Raw genomic sequence first — 17,910 nt, 5'->3', positions numbered from 1 at the left:
TCTACCTCTGTCTATACTCGATAGGTCTTCTAAGCACAACATCTCCAAAGAAACGAGAGCTTTAAATGATACACTGGACCAGATGGATTTCACAGATATCTACAGAACTTTACATCCAAACTCAACTGAATACACATTCTTCTCAAGTGCACATGGAACTTTCTCCAGAATAGACCATATACTGGGTCACAAATCAGGTCTGAACCGATACCAAAAGATTGGGATCGTCCCCTGCATATTCTCAGACCATAATGCCTTGAAATTAGAACTAAATCACAACAAGAAGTTTGGAAGGACCGCAAACACGTGGAGGTTAAGGACCATCCTGCTAAAAGATGAAAGGGTCAACCAGGAAATTAAGGAAGAATTAAAAAGATTCATGGAAACTAATGAGAATGAAGATACAACCCTTCAAACTCTTTGGGATGTAGCAAAAGCAGTCCTGAGGGGGAAATACATCGCAATACAAGCATCCATTCAAAAACTGGAAAGAACTCAAATACAAAAGCTAACCTTACACCTAAAGGAGCTAAAGAAAAAACAGCAAATAGATCCTACACCCAGCAGAAGAAGAGAGTTAATAAATATTTGAGCAGCAAGAGACAAGAAATCCCTGACTTTTATGGGGAAGAGTATTAGTATTAGCAGAACTCAACGAAATCGAGACCAGAAGAAGTGTGGAACAGATCAACAAAACCAGGAGTCGGTTCTTTGAAAGAATTAATAAGATAGATAAACCATTAGCCAGCCTTATTAAAAAGAAGAGAGAGAAGACTCAAATTAAGAAAATCATGAATGAGAAAGGAGAGATCACTACCAACACCAAGGAAATACAAACGATTTTAAAAACATATTATGAACAGCTATACGCCAATAAATTAGGCAATCTAGAAGAAATGGACGCATTCCTGGAAAGCCACAAACTACCAAAACTGGAACAGGAAGAAATAGAAAACCTGAACAGGCCAATAACCAGGGAGGAAATTGAAGCAGTCATCAAAAACCTCCCAAGACACAAAAGTCCAGGGCCAGATGGCTTCCCAGGGGAATTCTATCTAACGTTTAAAGAAGAAACCATACCTATTCTCCTAAAGCTGTTTGGAAAGATAGAAAGAGATGGAGTACTTCCAAATTCGTTCTATGAGGCCAGCATCACCTTAATTCCAAAACCAAAGATCCCACCAAAAAGGAGAATTATAGACCAATATCCCTGATGAACATGGATGCAAAAATTCTCAACAAGATACTAGCCAATAGGATCCAACAATACATTAAGAAAATTATTCACCATGACCAAGTAGGATTTATCCCCGGGACACAAGGCTGGTTCAACACCCGTAAAACAATCAATGTGATTCATCATATCAGCAAGAGAAAAACCAAGAACCATATAATCCTCTCATTAGATGCAGAGAAAGCATTTGACAAAATACAGCATCCATTCTTGATCAAAACTCTTCAGGGGATCCCTGGGTGGCGCAGTGGTTTAGCGCCTGCCTTTGGCCCGGGGCGTGATCCTGGAGACCCGGGATCGAATCCCACGTCGGGCTCCTGGTGCATGGAGCCTGCTTCTCCCTCTGCCTATGCCTCTGCTTCTCTCTCTCTCTGTGTGACTATCATAAAAGAAAAAAAAAAAAAAACTCTTCAGAGTGTAGGGATAGAGGGAACATTCCTCAACATCTTAAAAGCCATCTATAAAAAGCCCACAGCAAATATCATTCTCAATGGGGAAGCACTGGGAGCCTTTCCCCTAAGATCAGGAAAAGACAGGGATGTCCACTCTCACCACTGCTATTCAACACAGTACTGGAAGTCCTAGCCTCGGCAATCAGACAACAAAAAGACATTAAAGGCATTCAAATTGGCAAAGAAGAAGTCAAACTCTCCCTCTTCGCCGATGACATGATACTCTACATAGAAAACCCAAAAGCCTCCACCCCAAGATTGCTAGAACTCATACAGCAATTAGGTAGCGTGGCAGGATACAAAATCAATGCCCAGAAGTCAGTGGCATTTCTATACACTAACAATGAGACTGAAGAAAGAGAAATTAAGGAGTCAATCCCATTTACAATTGCACCCAAAAGCATAAGATACCTAGGAATAAACCTAACCAAAGAGGTAAAGGATCTATACCCTAAAAACTATAGAACACTTCTGAAAGAAATTTAGGAAGACGCAGAGATGGAAAAATATTCCATGCTCATGGATTGGAAGAATTAATATTGTGAAAATGTCAATGTTACCCAGGGCAATTTACAAATTTAATGCAATCCCTATCAAAATACCATGGACTTTCTTCAGAGAGTTAGAACAAATTATTTTAAGATCTGTGTGGAATCAGAAAAGACCCCGAATAGCCAGGGGAATTTTAAAAAAGAAAACCATATCTGGGGGCATCACAATGCCAGATTTCAGGTTGTACCACAAAGCTGTGGTCATCAAGACAGGGTGGTACTGGCACAAAAACAGACACATAGATCAATGGAACAGAATAGAGAACCCAGAAGTGGACCCTGAACTTTATGGTCAACTAATATTCGATAAAGGAGGAAAGACTATCCACTGGAAAAAAGACAGTCTCTTCAATAAATGGTGCTGGGAAAATTGGACATCCACATGCAGAAGAATGAAACTAGACCACTCTCTTTCACCATACACAAAGATAAACTCAAAATGGTGAAAGATCTAAATGTGACACAAGATTCCATCAAAATCCTAGAGGAGAACACAGGCAACACCCTTTTGAACTCAGTCACAGTAACTTCTTGCAAGATACATCCACGAAGGCAAAAGAAACAAAAGCAAAAATGAACTATTGGGACTTCATCAAGATAAGAAGCTTTTGCACAGCAAAGGATACAGTCAACAAAACTCAAAGACAACCTACAGAATGGGAGAAGATATTTGCAAATGACGCATCAGATAAAGGGCTAGTTTCCAAGATCTATAAAGAACTTCTTAAACTCAACACCAAAGAAACAAACAATACAATCATGCAATGGGCAAAAGACATGAACAGAAATCTCACAGAGGAAGACATAGACATGGCCAACAGGCACATGAGAAAATGCTCCGCATCACTGACCTTCAGGGAAATACAAATCAAAACCACAATGAGATACCACCTCACACCAGTGAGAATGGGGAAAATTAACAAGGCAGGAAACCACAAATGTTGGAGAGGACGGGGAAAAAAGGGAACCCTCTTACACTGTTGGTGGGAATGTGAACTGGTGCAGCCACTCTGGAAAACTGTGTGGAGGTTCCTCAAAGAGTTAAAAATAGACCTGCCCTACGACCCAGCAATTGCACTGTTGGGGATTTACCCCAAAGATACAGATACAATGAAACGCCGGGACACCTGTACCCCAATGTTTATAGCAGCAATATCCACAATAGCCAAACTGTGGAAGGAGCCTCGGTGTCCATCGAAAGATGAATGGATAAAGAAGATGTGGTTTATGTATACAATGGAATATTACTCAGCCATTAGAAACGACAAATACCCACCATTTGCTTCAACGTGGATGGAACTGGAGGGTATTATGCTGATTGAAGTAAGTCAATCGGAGAAGGACAAACATTGTATGTTCTCATTCATTTGGGGAATATAAATAATAGTGAAAGGGAATATAAGGGAAGGGAGAAGAAATGTGTGGGAAATATCAGAAAGGGAGACAGAACGTAAAGACTCCTAACTCTGAGAAACGAACTAGTGGTGGTGGAAGGGGAGGAGGGCAGGGGGTGGGGGTGGCTGGGTGACGGGCACTGAGGGGGCACTTGACGGGATGAGCACTGGGTGTTATTCTGTATGTTGGTAAATTGAACACCAATAAAAAATAAATTTATTTAAAAAATAAATAAATAAAAATAAACTAAAAAGCTACATCTCAAATATAAAATCAAAAAAATAAAATAAAATAAAATATAAAATCAGTGACTCACTATTAGCTGAAAAAAAGTGAACTTGGTTTAATGACTGACTTTAATCCAAGTTCTCTTAACTATGTACAAAATTATGTAAAGAAAAATTATAAAAACTATAGAAATCATAGGACGTATAAAAATCAGAAAAATAACCAGAAACATCTAAAGTCATACTGTGTTAAGATACTAAATGAAAAGGTGACTTTGGTAATATGTTCTGTGTGAGTTAAGCATTTAAGTTACAAGAGTTAAGAGGAAGGAGAGGATAAGGGATTATGACTGAAGGAAAAAAAAGATCAGAGAGCAACCCATTTCTAATAATTTTACTAACAAGAAAGAATGTAATAATGAAGGTAGCTGAGAAATGGTTCTTCTCTTCTTGACATTAGAACAAAGTAAGATGAACACATTATACTTTGGGTATGTTCTGGAAAATTGATAATGAAGATAATAGTTTTTCAGTAAAACTCAGTAAGAATTCCCAGAATATTATTAAAACTAGGAAAAATATTTAGTTTTAAAGAGAAAAAAATAAGTTAAAAATTGAATCCTAGAAAAGATAATGCTAGAATAGATTTAAGATCACAAAATTCAACTTGAAGCATAAAAGAGTAGTTTCTTTAAGAAAAAAACTTAGAGATTTGAATTGTTAAAAATATTAATGTTCTTAATATTTTATTTTATTTATTTTTTTAAGATTTTATTTATTTATTCATGAGAGACACACACACACACACACACACACACACACACACACAGAAAGAGAGAAAGAGAGAGGCAGAGAGAGAAGCGGGCTCCTCGCAGGGAGCCCGATGTGGGACTCGATCCCAGATTCTGGGATCACGCCCTGCGCTAAAGGCAGACGCTCAACCGCTGAGCCATCCAGGTGTCTCTGTTCTTAATATTTTAATATAAAAAAGGAAAAGTAAAGGACATTTTGTTGATATAACTAACCCTTTATCTTGTACCTGACATCTTTATTTTCCTTTCTCAGTATCTTTCCATCACTGTATTCAGAGCTTACCAAAGCACTGTGCTTTTGCACAGTTCATGAATTCTCAGGGAAAATCACAGACTAAGTGGAAACAGTGGTAAGAAATTAGACATTTGACATGACAGTGCAAAACTCATAGGAAAAGAAAACTGAATGGGACGCCTGTGTGGCTCAGTGGTTGAGTGTCTGCCTTTGGCCCAGGGCATGATCCTGGTGTTCTGGGATGGAGTCCCACATTGGGCTCCCTGCATGGAGCCTGCTTCTCCCTCTGCCTATGTCTCTGCCTCCCTCTCTGTGTCTCTCATGAAAATTTTTTTAAAAAAAGAAAAGAAAATTGGAAAAACTTGGAATTAAGAAACAATATACAAGTAAGAAAAATAATCTGGAGCAAATACAGAAGAAAAATAGTATTACTTGGGGCTTAATAATGGACTTTTAAAAGCCTGAGGCTGTATAGTTCATTTATACTGTATAGTTCATTTATAAGGAAAGTCATTTTTCTTTTTTTCTCACCAGGAAAGTGATTGCTAAGTTTGGTTTGGCTCTGTACTTGAAACTGATGACCAAGAAATTTTGATCTTCATTTTGTTCTGTTTTCCTCTATGCAAAATAACAATTTTAAGTGGAGGAGTTTAATATAATTTTTAAAAATGTTTATGAAAGTATTAATTGAAACACCTTGTCTTTAAATTTTAACTTGAAGTTTTAAAAGCTACTGTTTTAAAAGTGTAGATTTCTAAAGGGTCAGGTGTCCCCATATTATCCTAATTTTTAGTATAGGATCCTATCCATGCAAAGAGTACTCATACATTAATAATAAAAAACATCTCTTATTATGCTTTTTAAAAGATATAACTGACAAACCCCTTTAATTTTTTTCATGTTTATTTCCTGGTTTAAGAATAAAAAACTACTGATATTTATATAAATAACATCACAAACCTACATAGAAAAATTTTAAGTTCACATATGATGATATGAAACATTATATTAACTTATCTTTATTAACTGTTTAACATACTCTACATATTTCTCATTACATAAAAAGACTATTTTTTACCTGCATCAGATAACATTCTGTCTTTTCCCAGACTTTTCTTCTCAAGGTTATTCAAAATGAAATCTTCTTGAAAAACATGAAGCAGCTGGGTTTTTCTGCCTTGCTGAATGTAAATAAACACCAACATAAGTTGATTTATATATTATTTACCTAATGCTGAGTGGCCAGAAAAATAATACTTACAAGTTTGGTAATGGGATCTAATGCAATAATACATCCAGGCCTGGCTGTTGACTGTTGACTTACGATGTTAAACACTTCACCAACATATTTCTGTTTTTTAAAAAAAATGGACATCTCCTTTATTAAACAGTTAAATTAAAAAATAATAAATATGAAAATTCAGGCATAGTAGATAAATAATACATAAGTTCAAGTGGGGCTAAATAAATTGACAAGTCTCTTTCGTTATAAACATTCTAGGACTTTACCTTACTATTCATGATGTAGGAATGAATAAGAGTTATGGCTCAATGTAAAGAGCAAAAGCAATGAGTGGTGATTATTAGAGAGAAGAATATTTTACATCTATAAATGTGAAAGACTGACTTCAATGTCACAGAAATGTAAGAATTAATGCTTTTTAGGCATTAATGTTGAAGTGAGAAAGATGGAGGTAAAGAAACAAGTTGATATTTACATAAATTTACATTTATGTATGCTGATTTCTCAAGCTACTTAATATCCTGACTGCTCTAGTCAAGGTCACATTGTTAAATTCGATCTTCATCACACTTAATCTATGAGCAGCATTTGATTCTACTTATCACTCCCTTCTTGAAATAATTGTCCTCACTTGGATTCCACTATATACCACATTCACCCCACTTTTAGCAATGGGATGCCCCAATGTTCAATCCTACCACTTCTACTTTCTTTCCTTCAGTGATCTCATCCAGCTCCATACCTTTAAATTCATATTCTGACAGCTACTTATTTTATATCCTCAGATCAGACCCTCTCTAAACTATGAGCATAAAGATGAGCATATTAGGTCTGTTGGGTGTTAAACAGGCATCTCAAAATTAACATGTTCAACACCAGGCTCTCAAATCCTCCTGCCCTTAAAAATCAGCCTCTTAGGCTTTCTTCCTAACTCAACTCAAGGTCTTTGTGCTCACACACAAACAGGGCATCATCCTCTTTTTCTCATACAAGCCCAACATCCAGTCCAATCCTGCCTGTTCCATGTTTGTACCACATCCAGATTTGACCAATTCTTCTCATCTTTATCACTACCACTTGCTACCGCTACCGTTCTACATCCCTTTGAGTCTCTCCTGGACTACTGTAAAGATTCTTGCATTAGCCTCTCTGATGCCACTTCTGCTTCCCATGTCTAATCTATAGAGCAGTCAGATCCTTTCAAAACCTAAGTGAGATCATATCAACCTGTCCTTGTCTCCTACAGTTTCTATGTTATTCACAGTAAAAGCCAAAGTTACCACAATGGCCCAGAATGGCTTGTAAGATCTGGCCAGGCTAATTTTCTAACCTTATCCCTGACTACACTCCACCTCACTTACTCTGTTCCAGCCACAACGTCCTCCTTGCTGCTCCTTTACAAACCAACATGCTCTGACCTCAGGATTTGTGCAATGGCTGTTTCTCTTCATAAAATACTCTTCCTTTAAATATCCATATAGCTAGCTCCTTCATTTCCCTCAGTTCCTTACTCAAATGGTACCCTTTCTGTGAGGCTTTTTCTGACCAGCACCTGACTTGGCAGTCCCTTCTGCAACAAGGTTTCTTTTGATAGTATTTATTAATATATTTTTACCTTTTTTTCTATACCCCCCTTCACTAGAATGTAATCTTAGATTTTTGTCTGTACTCTTCACATCTAAATTCCCAGCACTTAAATAATATCTGAAAAATAGAAGGCCCTCAATAAATATACATATTTCTACTATAACACTGTTATATATGTTTTGAAAAACGTTGCATTCTGAAAAACCACACATTAAAAATAACTTAGGGAAAAGACAGGATCAAAGCAGACCACTGACACCTATGCAGTTGTACAGCCAGAGTGTTAACAAAAACATTAACCAGTAGCTGAGGAGATGGCCTGAATCCCCTAAACAAGAAGCTCAGTATGGTTGAAGGTTACCTTAGAGTATATTTAAAAATACCAAACTAAGAGTGGAAATACTGGCCTACTGGAGGTGCCAAGACAATACAGATGGTGGGTGGTTATTAGCTGTATAAAGGAAGAAGTGCCATTTGTCATAAGACAAAGTCTTCGCAATGGTGTTAGGATTCCTAACTGTACTGCAACCAAGCTGAGAGCTTTTTTCTTTTTTGGTTAAGATTAAAATTGTACTGTTACTTCAGCTCCCACTGCCTTAAAAAAAAAAAACTGCAGATGAACCAACATAAATTCCACATTTACACTGCCAGTGGTCTTCATTTATGTCTGAGCAAAGAAGCATTAGAGAAACACATATTGTATGACACTAGACTCTATTTTTGGAATGAATGAAAGAAATGGTTTCTTTTTAAAGAAGCTCAGAATCACTGTAATGGTACATTGCAAATGTGAAAAAAAATAACTAGAAAATATACATCTATTTATTATAAATTATATGCCACAATTCTAGAACATGCCCAAAAAGTATAAATTAAGTATCTAAAAACATGATGCTATACACTTAATTTTAAAAGCCATTTACTTACAGAAATTTCAGGATTGGAAAGCTCATACAGGAGTTTCTTGGCATCAATAACAGCTTCGTATAATCTCAGATACTGTCCATCACTTGCTACAAAGCATGCACTAGGAGAGTTGCAGTATGCACCTAGAAAGTATTTACAAACATATAAAATTTAACCCTTACACAATGATGTCAGAAAATCTTAATTTCTTAAATAAAAATCAGAAAGCTTACCTAGACAGTAACTGGGTATAAGAGTAGGCAGCCACGCCACATTGGAAAATGCAGAAACATGTAGAGAATTAATCCGGGCAAGCTCAGAAACACCTCCAGAAAAAGACAATGGCCCAACCGGATCAACCCTCCAAAGAATAAGCTCACTATAAACAGCATTGGGATCCTGAAATGTTACGTCAACGCTGCTTTTATTCTGTTGTGCCAATGAACATTCTTCAATATTTATAAGATCGTAAGGTTGCTTTTGGGTATCAACATCTGGTGTCCTTAGTGCATTATGGTGTGATGTTGTCAGCAATAATGGTAATACTGAGTGGCAAGCTAAATCATTAAGATGAAAGCGATGACCACAGTATCTGGATTTATGAGAAATACTGAGAACTGTAGAAAAAGCAGATTCTTCAGCAAAACTGACCAGCCACTGATTCAGAGAGCCATCAGCATGCTTTGAAATCATCATAACATTAGGAGTAAAAATGCTTAATTTTAAACTATTAGTTGATTTACTGTGGCCAGAAGAGATTAGCATTGATGTAGACCGTGTGAGGCTAGAAGGTTTTTGTTTCCCTTGCTGAATAGCCAAGTCAACGTTCTTGGTGCAGGCATACATCACTATGCTTTTACAGAGAGAGTTCGCATCACCTGTGGGAAAAGCTACAGGAATTCTGGAAACAAAGGACACCTGGAATTAAGAAAGCAAGCATTAGAACATATGAAACAATACAAAGTAGTATTACAAAACAGTACCCACATTTAACAAGAAGCATCTCTCCAGAGATCATAGTAATAGTACCTGGACTTGGCGAAACATACCAGGCTGGTATTCGTCCAGCCAATCCACATGCCAAACCAGCAAAGAGCCATCCATGGGATGAATACTGAATAACATGTCTGCATTTTTACTCCATTCAGACAAAAGTACTTCAATCTGATGATCAATGGCAGCTGATGGTAATGGTACAAAACTTGAATTTGGTACTACTTTATCACTGCCCAATTCCTTCTTTTCATGATTTATTTTCAGATCATCCACACCATCATCCATTTCTATAAGCAAAAGAATTCATGAACCAAGTATATACAATCAAACTATTAAGAAAGACCTTTGTAAATGCATTAAAGATGAAAAACATAAGTTTTCATATAAACAAGAAATTGGCTCCCCTTTAAAAATAACTTTGCTCCAGGAACATAAGTCCACTAGAATTAACACAGCAGTCAGAGGGGCTATAGGACTGAGTCCTATATTAAATGGTAGAGGACTAATACTGGACTGGAGAATAGGTAAACTGGTTGTACCACAATTTTCTCAGAGGTAAAACATACTTCCCTGGAACTTAGTTTTTCTCAATGAAGGAATCAGAATTGGGTCTACAACTCTGGGGTGACTTATTCAAATGTATTATTGGAATGTAATTTGTACTTTCTTCATAATATCAGATTTTTAAAAACCTGAGTCTGCTATACTAGCAATGCTCTAGGTATATGCACTTACAACTGATATGACATCTTAAGGAAACTATTTTAAAGGAATACATTTACAATATCAAATTTCCAGATTTCCTTCCATATATAGGTAATTAATTTTTAACAAGCTCCCAGATAATGTCAATGTTAGTAGGCCACAAATAGTCCTTTAAGTAGTAAGGCCTAGGGGCTGACAGAAGATAAGCATAGAGAATCCTGAGTCTGTATCATCCAGTAAAAGAAGGTCACCTGGAACAGGAATACCAACACTGGATTATTAAATTAAATGAGCTAGTCCGAAGTTGTATTAAGCCACTGCAAATTTACATTTCTGATGATAGCTAGTGTTACTCTAATATAAAAATCTTGGCTATTTTCAATAAAACTTAACATTTTTCATCCTTCTTAAAGCTTTACCTTCGTCAGATTTTACATCTGCCTGATTAGAGTCTTCTACACTGGCCTCAGAAGATGGTTGTTCAAAACTTTTTCTAAGTTGCTGTAAAAAGACTTCCATGGACAAAGTAAAATGCAATTCTTTATTGTTCAGCCAATGTACCACAAAAGGCCCACTCTTCTCATTATTTTCACTTAGACTTAGAGATGTGATAGAAGGAAGAAGTGGAATATCTATAAGGAACAACAACAAAACACACACACAATTAATATTTCTATCATTCTAACATACAAAACATTCACATCTCATATTTTTACTACTGTTAAATTTATTCTTAAACCTCTGTACTAGATTTTAAATAAGACACCCCCCTAAATAAATAAATAAATTAATAAATAAGACTCCCAACATGTTTGCCAAGATTATTATTAATGATAACAGCTTTTAAAAGTGGCAAATTTAACATAACTATTATTAAGGAAAACAATTATATATTCTCGGTCATAGAACATAGTTTATTTATGTATACATACAGATATTTTCTTTAGTTCAAAAAAATTCTTATTAAGAAAATCTATAATTTGTAGACATGTTAAGAGGAAAGTTTCCTTAAAAATGTCTCCAAGAGGGGATCCCTGGGTGGCTCAGCAGTTTAGCACCTGCCTTCGGCCCAGGGCGTAGTCCTGGAGTCCCTAGATCAAGTCCCACATCGGGCTCCCTATGTGGAGCCTGTTTCTCCCTCTGCCTGTGTCTCTGCCTCTCTCTCTCTGTGTCTCTCATGAATAAATAAATAAAATCTTAAAAAAAAAAATGTCTCCAAGAAAAATGCCATCAATATGTCAAAGGAATAAGTGATTTATCTAATTTTAACAACTTTTTAACTTAACTTATAAAATGAGCTACCTATCTAACTCTAAGCTAGAAAATGCCAATTTATTAGCACCAAGATTCAAGTTGGAAAGTAGAAACTAAGATTCCCATCTTACACTCAAGGAAGGCATTCAAGACAAAAACAAGCTAAAAAAAATTCTTTCTTGGTATTACTTTTCATCTAGTTGCTAAATTAAGTATACTGAAGACAAATTCAGAGTAAATTGTAGCAAATGAAAATCCCTAATAGAAAGGTGAAGAAAAGTTTGTCTATCATCTTAAATCAAATCTAAATCTAGATCATGCTGGTATCTGCTGAACAGTAAAGGCTAGAATGGATTCAGGGAAGGTAAATTATTTCACAGAACAAATTTATTGATTTTTTTAAAGGAGAAGAAAAGTAATTTAATTACCTGTTTGAACAATGTATCAATTATTAGTCACCAATGAAAACAGAATTATAGGGGATGAATGATAAAGGAAAGAAGAACCTTCCTCCTATCCCTTCTATGGGGGCAAGAGTTGATAGATATATTCAATCCAATCCAAGCGCTGTTTATAAATGTATATTCATTACTATAGTTATTTGATTAGTATTTATCTATCCCCTGCTTAATGCAACATTTCAGGAGAGCAAGTTTCCAACACTATTATACCTTCAGCTCCTACCACTATTTCTAGTTGCTATATGGCACAGACTTTTTAGTAAAAGTTTTGAGGGACTGTACTGCCACCCTATTATGGATATACATTATTCCAGGGAATCAGACAGTGCCCTCAAGAATCCTATTAAGTATGATTTTCTAATTTTCGAGTTACAATCAACACAAAAGAGATCAGCAACGCCCCTAGGAGACCACAGACCTAGCTGTTAAATATGCAAGGAGAGGCTAATGTAGGCTTTTAGCAGCAGCATTCTTGGTTAAAGGAACTTTACATTTCTTCTATCTCTGGACCTCAAAGAATTTCATTAAAGCCATTTTTTTTATGAGAGGTCTTCAGGGAAAGGATATAAGAACTAGAATGAAAAGAAGTGTTCTCATGAGCTCCTCTCTTATATCTATTTCTATTGATGGGCAATTAAGTGAAGATCTGAGAATTTAGCCTTGAATAAGAAACACAACACCAAGAAAGGTCATTCCAAATGGTCTAACTTAGGGAAAGGAGATCTCCATAGTGTCTAGTCTAGCTGCTAGTATTATTTTGCTTTGATTTGTTCTACATATATGAATTTCCTTAAGGACTTTTTATCTAAATAAAAATTTTAGATAAAAAATTTGGAAGGTCATCAAGTACATACTACTTTGAAATTTAGGGTTTATTTTTCTATAACCTCTCAGCCTTTTCCATTAAAGGTAAGAATCCAAGCTTTCTTTATTTTCAAAAAGGCTGTCCTTCCTTCAGAAGAGACTTTCACAACTAATCCGGTAGTCTCAGAGCTGCCTCTGGGTGTTACTGCCAGTATATGTTTTTTGATAAAGGTAATGGTATTTCCCAAGCTCATAGAATGTTTTAATAAAAATAGTTCAATATCATCCCCTTTCATTTTCTTGGATCATGGATTCTTTTAGAGCTGGGACTGTTGTTAATCAAATAAAAGCTAAAAATATCAGCCAACACTCTTCATTCCTACCGGAAGTATCTCTATCCTTAACTTACCAGAATATTTCTCACTTTGATTCTGGTAACTAATGAACCACTTTTATTGCTATGTTTCCCTGAAGAATATAATAATACTACAAATCCAGTACTACAAACCTGTTTTCATGTCATATGACATGAAAATAGATCATGCTTTTTTTTTTTAAAGATTTTATTTATTTATTCATGAGAGACACACACACACAAAGAGGCAGAGACACAGGCTGAGGGAGAAGCAGGCTCCATGTAGGAAGCCTGACGTGGGACTCAATCCCAGGTCTCCAGGATCACACCCTGGGCTGAAGGTGGCGTTAAACCGCTGAGCCACCCGGGCTGCCCAGATTATGTTTATTTTATGCGTAAGAATATCTCCAAATATACAAAAACTCAATAGTGGTTATCTATGGGGGGAAAAACTAGAGTGGGCAATATTCACTTTATGTGAATATTGACAAATGTGGTCTCATATTGGACTACTGAGATACGTTTCTTAATTCTTCCAGTTATAACTTCTACATATTTCTGCCCTATTTCTAGAAGTTCTCCTAAGATCAAGCATTAGACACATGGTTTTAACAACTATACTATAGTTATAAAATACTATTCTGTGATGTTAACCTGTTAAGTATGGACTCCAATCTCAACTTTTGAATAAACTAATTAAGAATCACAATGATTGAATAATATCTTAATCACAAACCAAATCATAGCTTTAAAAAGCAAACAAGTAAACAAAAACCTATGTTTGTATAATTAGTGAGCTGGCTATAATGAAAAGTTAGATAAGTCACCTTCAATTTTTTACTTATCCAAAACTAGAAGGAAAACATACTTGTTATAAAATTAATTTAGTTAATCAAGAACAGTTTTTGAACAGTGTTCTATTTACCTGTAGCCGGGTTGATGCTGGCTGCAATATGAAAGTGGCAGAGTGCATTGGCATGCAGTGGAGCATTCCTGTGGACATGATGAGGGTCCTGCTGGTGTGGCAGGTATCCAGTATGTGCTACAAGAGCAAGTGATCTCCTCCGACCTCTGCGAAAATGTCTCAGATTTACCTGTATGAATAAAAACAAAGTAAATAATGGCTATAATATCATAAGCATTTATATATGTGTGTGTGTGTGTGTGTGTATACATGTTACACAACTGATTGCTAGACATCGTTCTTTCATTTGTCTATTTTAATTAATTTTTAATTCCAATATAATTAACAGCATTATATTAGTTTGAGGTGTACAATATAGTGAGATTCAACAATTTTAAACATTACCCAGTCCACAGCATGATGAGTATACTCTTAACCTCTTCCACCTATTTTACCCATCCTCCCACCCACCTCCCCTCTGGTAACCATGTTATTTTTTGTCTTTGTCCATTTCTTTTGTTTCTTAAATTCCACATACTTGTGAAAGCATATATTTGCCTTTCTCTTATTTCATCTATACCCTATTTCAAATGGGTTTATGTGTACATACATCTTTCAGTTCTTTTGTGCGGCAAATTTGAAATCTGAAAAATAAGCTTAGAACTAAATTATTTTAACTTCTTTTAACCATCACACAACACTTTGCAATTTTTATTTGGTTTATTTTCTGATAATTAATTAATTTTACATACTTAAGTATACAGCAATGTGTCTGTGAATAAGGATGTCTCTATGTATACTGTTCCCTTTATATCCAGAGTTTACCCCCTATGACCATAAAGCATTAAACAATATTGTCGGTATACACTAGGATATTTCAAATATCATAGCTAATTTGCAAAGTTTTTTTTACAAAGATCACTTCTTTTGGTCCATAAGACAGAGTGCAGATATTTGTTATCCTCATCTTTCATATGATAAAATAATTTCTACAGAATGCAAGGTCACTAAAACATATAACAAGAGTCTTCATTCCTAATCAAGAACCTCTTTCAGCTATTATTACACATAATCATTCTATCGTTGTTAAGTTTCCAGGCAATATATACTTAATTACATTCTGAGCCTGAGAATACTCTCCAAATTTGACAAATAGTTGTTCTATAATCATACAAAGCATTCAAAGACAAATCACTTTTAGATCACTTTCTGTTTTCAATAACAAGAAAGTAAGGATCTGTATTACTAGTCTATGTTCAATTAATCTAAACATTAAAAATTTATTTTTACTTTCCACACTAATCAGTAAAATAAATGCTTCAAGGGGCACCTGAGTGGCTCAGTCAGTTGACCAACAGACTTGATTTCAGCTCAGGTCATGATCTCAGGTCATGAGATAGAGCCCCATGTTGGGCTCCATGCTGGGTGTGGAGCTTGCTTGGGATTCTCTCTCTCCCCTTCCCTCTGTACCCTGCCCAACCAGGCTCTCTTGCTTTCTCCAACCCTCCCCACCCCACCCCCCGCCCTCGCCAAAAACAGAAAAAACAAAAGACTTCAAGTTCCAGGAGGTTCTAAAGATAACAAATGTAGAACAGAATCTAATAAACTGTTCTAATCATTCCTGTAATTACGATGGGACAAATCCCTTCAACCTCTAAACAAAAAATATCAATTATTTTTATAGTCAAATCCTTGCATTCTCAGATTTTCATTTGTTATTTTAGCTAAGTTAAATGTAATCTTTTTATCATCAGTTAACCTAAGATTAGCTTCATAATTATAAGTAGTTTCTTAAATACTTTTTCTTTCTTAAATACTTTAGAACCAAATAAAATAGAAAGTTTAATGAGAACTATTTTCCTAATATATGTATTTTTTTCATAACTAACCATATGACTTAAATATTAATTAAGATGAATGTTACAAAAAAAGGCAATGTACAAAAGGTTTTAAAACTTGTAGGAAATAACATCTAACAAAACCACTTACATCTAAAGCATTCTGAACTCGTTCTTTACTGGAAGCATTTCTTTTGAAGTTATTTGTTAAATTAATTGGTTCGGCCCAATGGCTGCAGTCACCTCCATATAGCAAACAATCATTTGGTAAAAATGTCTCTACCCAAAGGCGACATACATTATCTTTGCAGCAAGTCAACAGTACATTACATACAGAAGCCCTGAGGAATAAAAAAGATTTTATAGACAAAAATATAAATTTCACATACTATAGCATTCTACACAGTGTTTCTGTAATTATTTAAATGCACACAACAAAGGTACCAATGAAGAAAATGTCAATATACATTTATATAATGCATTAGTCAAAACCATGAAAATTGAGTGCGTATTTGATTTCATCACAGCAAATACCTGCTACCCCATTTCTTTTCTACCTAGAATTTGGTAGTTCTTGTTTTAAGAATCTAAGATTCTTCTTATAGCCAAAGAGCAAAGACTGAGACAATACCATAATCCTCAATAAGGAAAAAACCTACATCTTTTAAAATTCTCTGTTTTATTCAGTGGATGGTTACCATTTGAATTCTTTCATAATGCTTCATGTTGATGTTCTGTAAAGCTACAGGTACACTTGTCAGCAATAAGCTACACTATTTATTTAGTACATTTTTTCTCTGTTTAATTAACATCTGCAAAAAGCAGTGAGAACATAAATAGAAAAAAAAATGATAAAATAATTACCAGCAACCTTCCTTACTCTCGACTTTCAGTGAATTCACTGTCTTTCCAGTCACAAAATAAAAGCAAAACCAATTTTATACAAATTAATAAATCCGTAAGTGTGAGGAGCTCAAAGGTTGAATCCTCATCATCAAAGACTACCTTTTATTGGGTAACTCATCAAAAAAAAAAAGGAAAGAAAGAAAAAGAAGCCACAATATCCTGTAGCAGACACATATTCAAACATATAAGATTACAAAAGAACAATCAGGACAAGGCTTCTACCAAGTACCTCAGTAAGTCAAAGAAAAGTAAAAAGGAAATCAAAATATTCTGCAGTAGTCACTTTGTTAAACGTATCTGCTTGTTTAAAAAAAAGAACTCTCACAAAGGGGAAGAAAAAGGAAACCAGCACATTTTGCATGGGTTGCTCTCCCCTGCAGCTCCCCCCCCCCCCCCCCCCCCCCCCCCCCCGTTCTCTCACCTCCCTCCCTCTCCTCTGCCTACTCCCATGCCTTTCCCACTTTCCATCCACTCTCTGAGCCTCCTTCCCTCTGCCCTCACCCCTCAGGCACTCTCTGCTTCTCAGCCTCTCCACACCACCCTCCCTTTCCAACTCTCCCCAATTGCTAGGGCCCCTCCTTCTTTCCTTTCTAAATCCTGTTTCTCCCTCCTTTCCCCACCCTTATGTCTCTCCCTGCTTCTCCATTTTTTCTGTCGCCTTCTGACTTCCTACCTACCTCCTTCCTTTTCTCTGTGTGTCTCTAGCACATTCACATAGACACGGGCAGTGACAATGAGATTAAAGGTAGACCATCAGAAAACAGAAGAAAATACATCAAAAGGCAATACGGAAAGCTAAAGGTTCACAGTGTCCATCCTGGAACCGGAAGAATGGGCAGACTTATGAAGGAAGAGCAGAAGGCAGTAGACTGAGGGACTGAAGAGAGAGCAATCGGAAGAGGCATAAGAACTTAGGCAAAAGCAAAAAAAACAAGCAAGAAAGATGCACAGCTCAGAAGCCTGGAGAGGGCTTTGATCTGGAGCATGGGTGGCTCCAGGTGACTCCCTTCAGGATAGTAGGCCTTACAGACAATCAGCACAAATT

At 36.0% G+C, this 17,910-nt stretch overlaps 1 protein-coding gene across 10 annotated transcripts in view; it reads right to left on the bottom strand.

Moving 5' to 3' along the window:
• DMXL1 (Dmx like 1) overlaps positions 1-17,910 on the bottom strand; it is a 127,800-nt gene that overhangs the window by 74,954 nt on the left and 34,936 nt on the right. For all 10 annotated transcript variants that reach the window (XM_072840635.1, XM_072840628.1, XM_072840629.1 and 7 more), the window contains 8 exons: positions 16,111-16,300; positions 14,143-14,311; positions 10,763-10,975; positions 9,672-9,925; positions 8,876-9,560; positions 8,664-8,785; positions 6,168-6,257; positions 5,985-6,087 (listed from right to left, as the gene is read on the bottom strand). In XM_072840635.1, the coding sequence (XP_072696736.1) occupies positions 5,985-6,087; positions 6,168-6,257; positions 8,664-8,785; positions 8,876-9,560; positions 9,672-9,925; positions 10,763-10,975; positions 14,143-14,311; positions 16,111-16,300 (1,826 nt within the window). The remainder of the gene's footprint in view (positions 1-5,984; positions 6,088-6,167; positions 6,258-8,663; positions 8,786-8,875; positions 9,561-9,671; positions 9,926-10,762; positions 10,976-14,142; positions 14,312-16,110; positions 16,301-17,910) is intronic.

The sequence above is a fragment of the Canis lupus genome, chromosome 10 (genome assembly GCF_048164855.1).
Source record: "Canis lupus baileyi chromosome 10, mCanLup2.hap1, whole genome shotgun sequence".
Classification (NCBI taxonomy): domain Eukaryota; kingdom Metazoa; phylum Chordata; class Mammalia; order Carnivora; family Canidae; genus Canis; species Canis lupus.
This window is presented reverse-complemented; position numbering and strand designations above follow the sequence as displayed.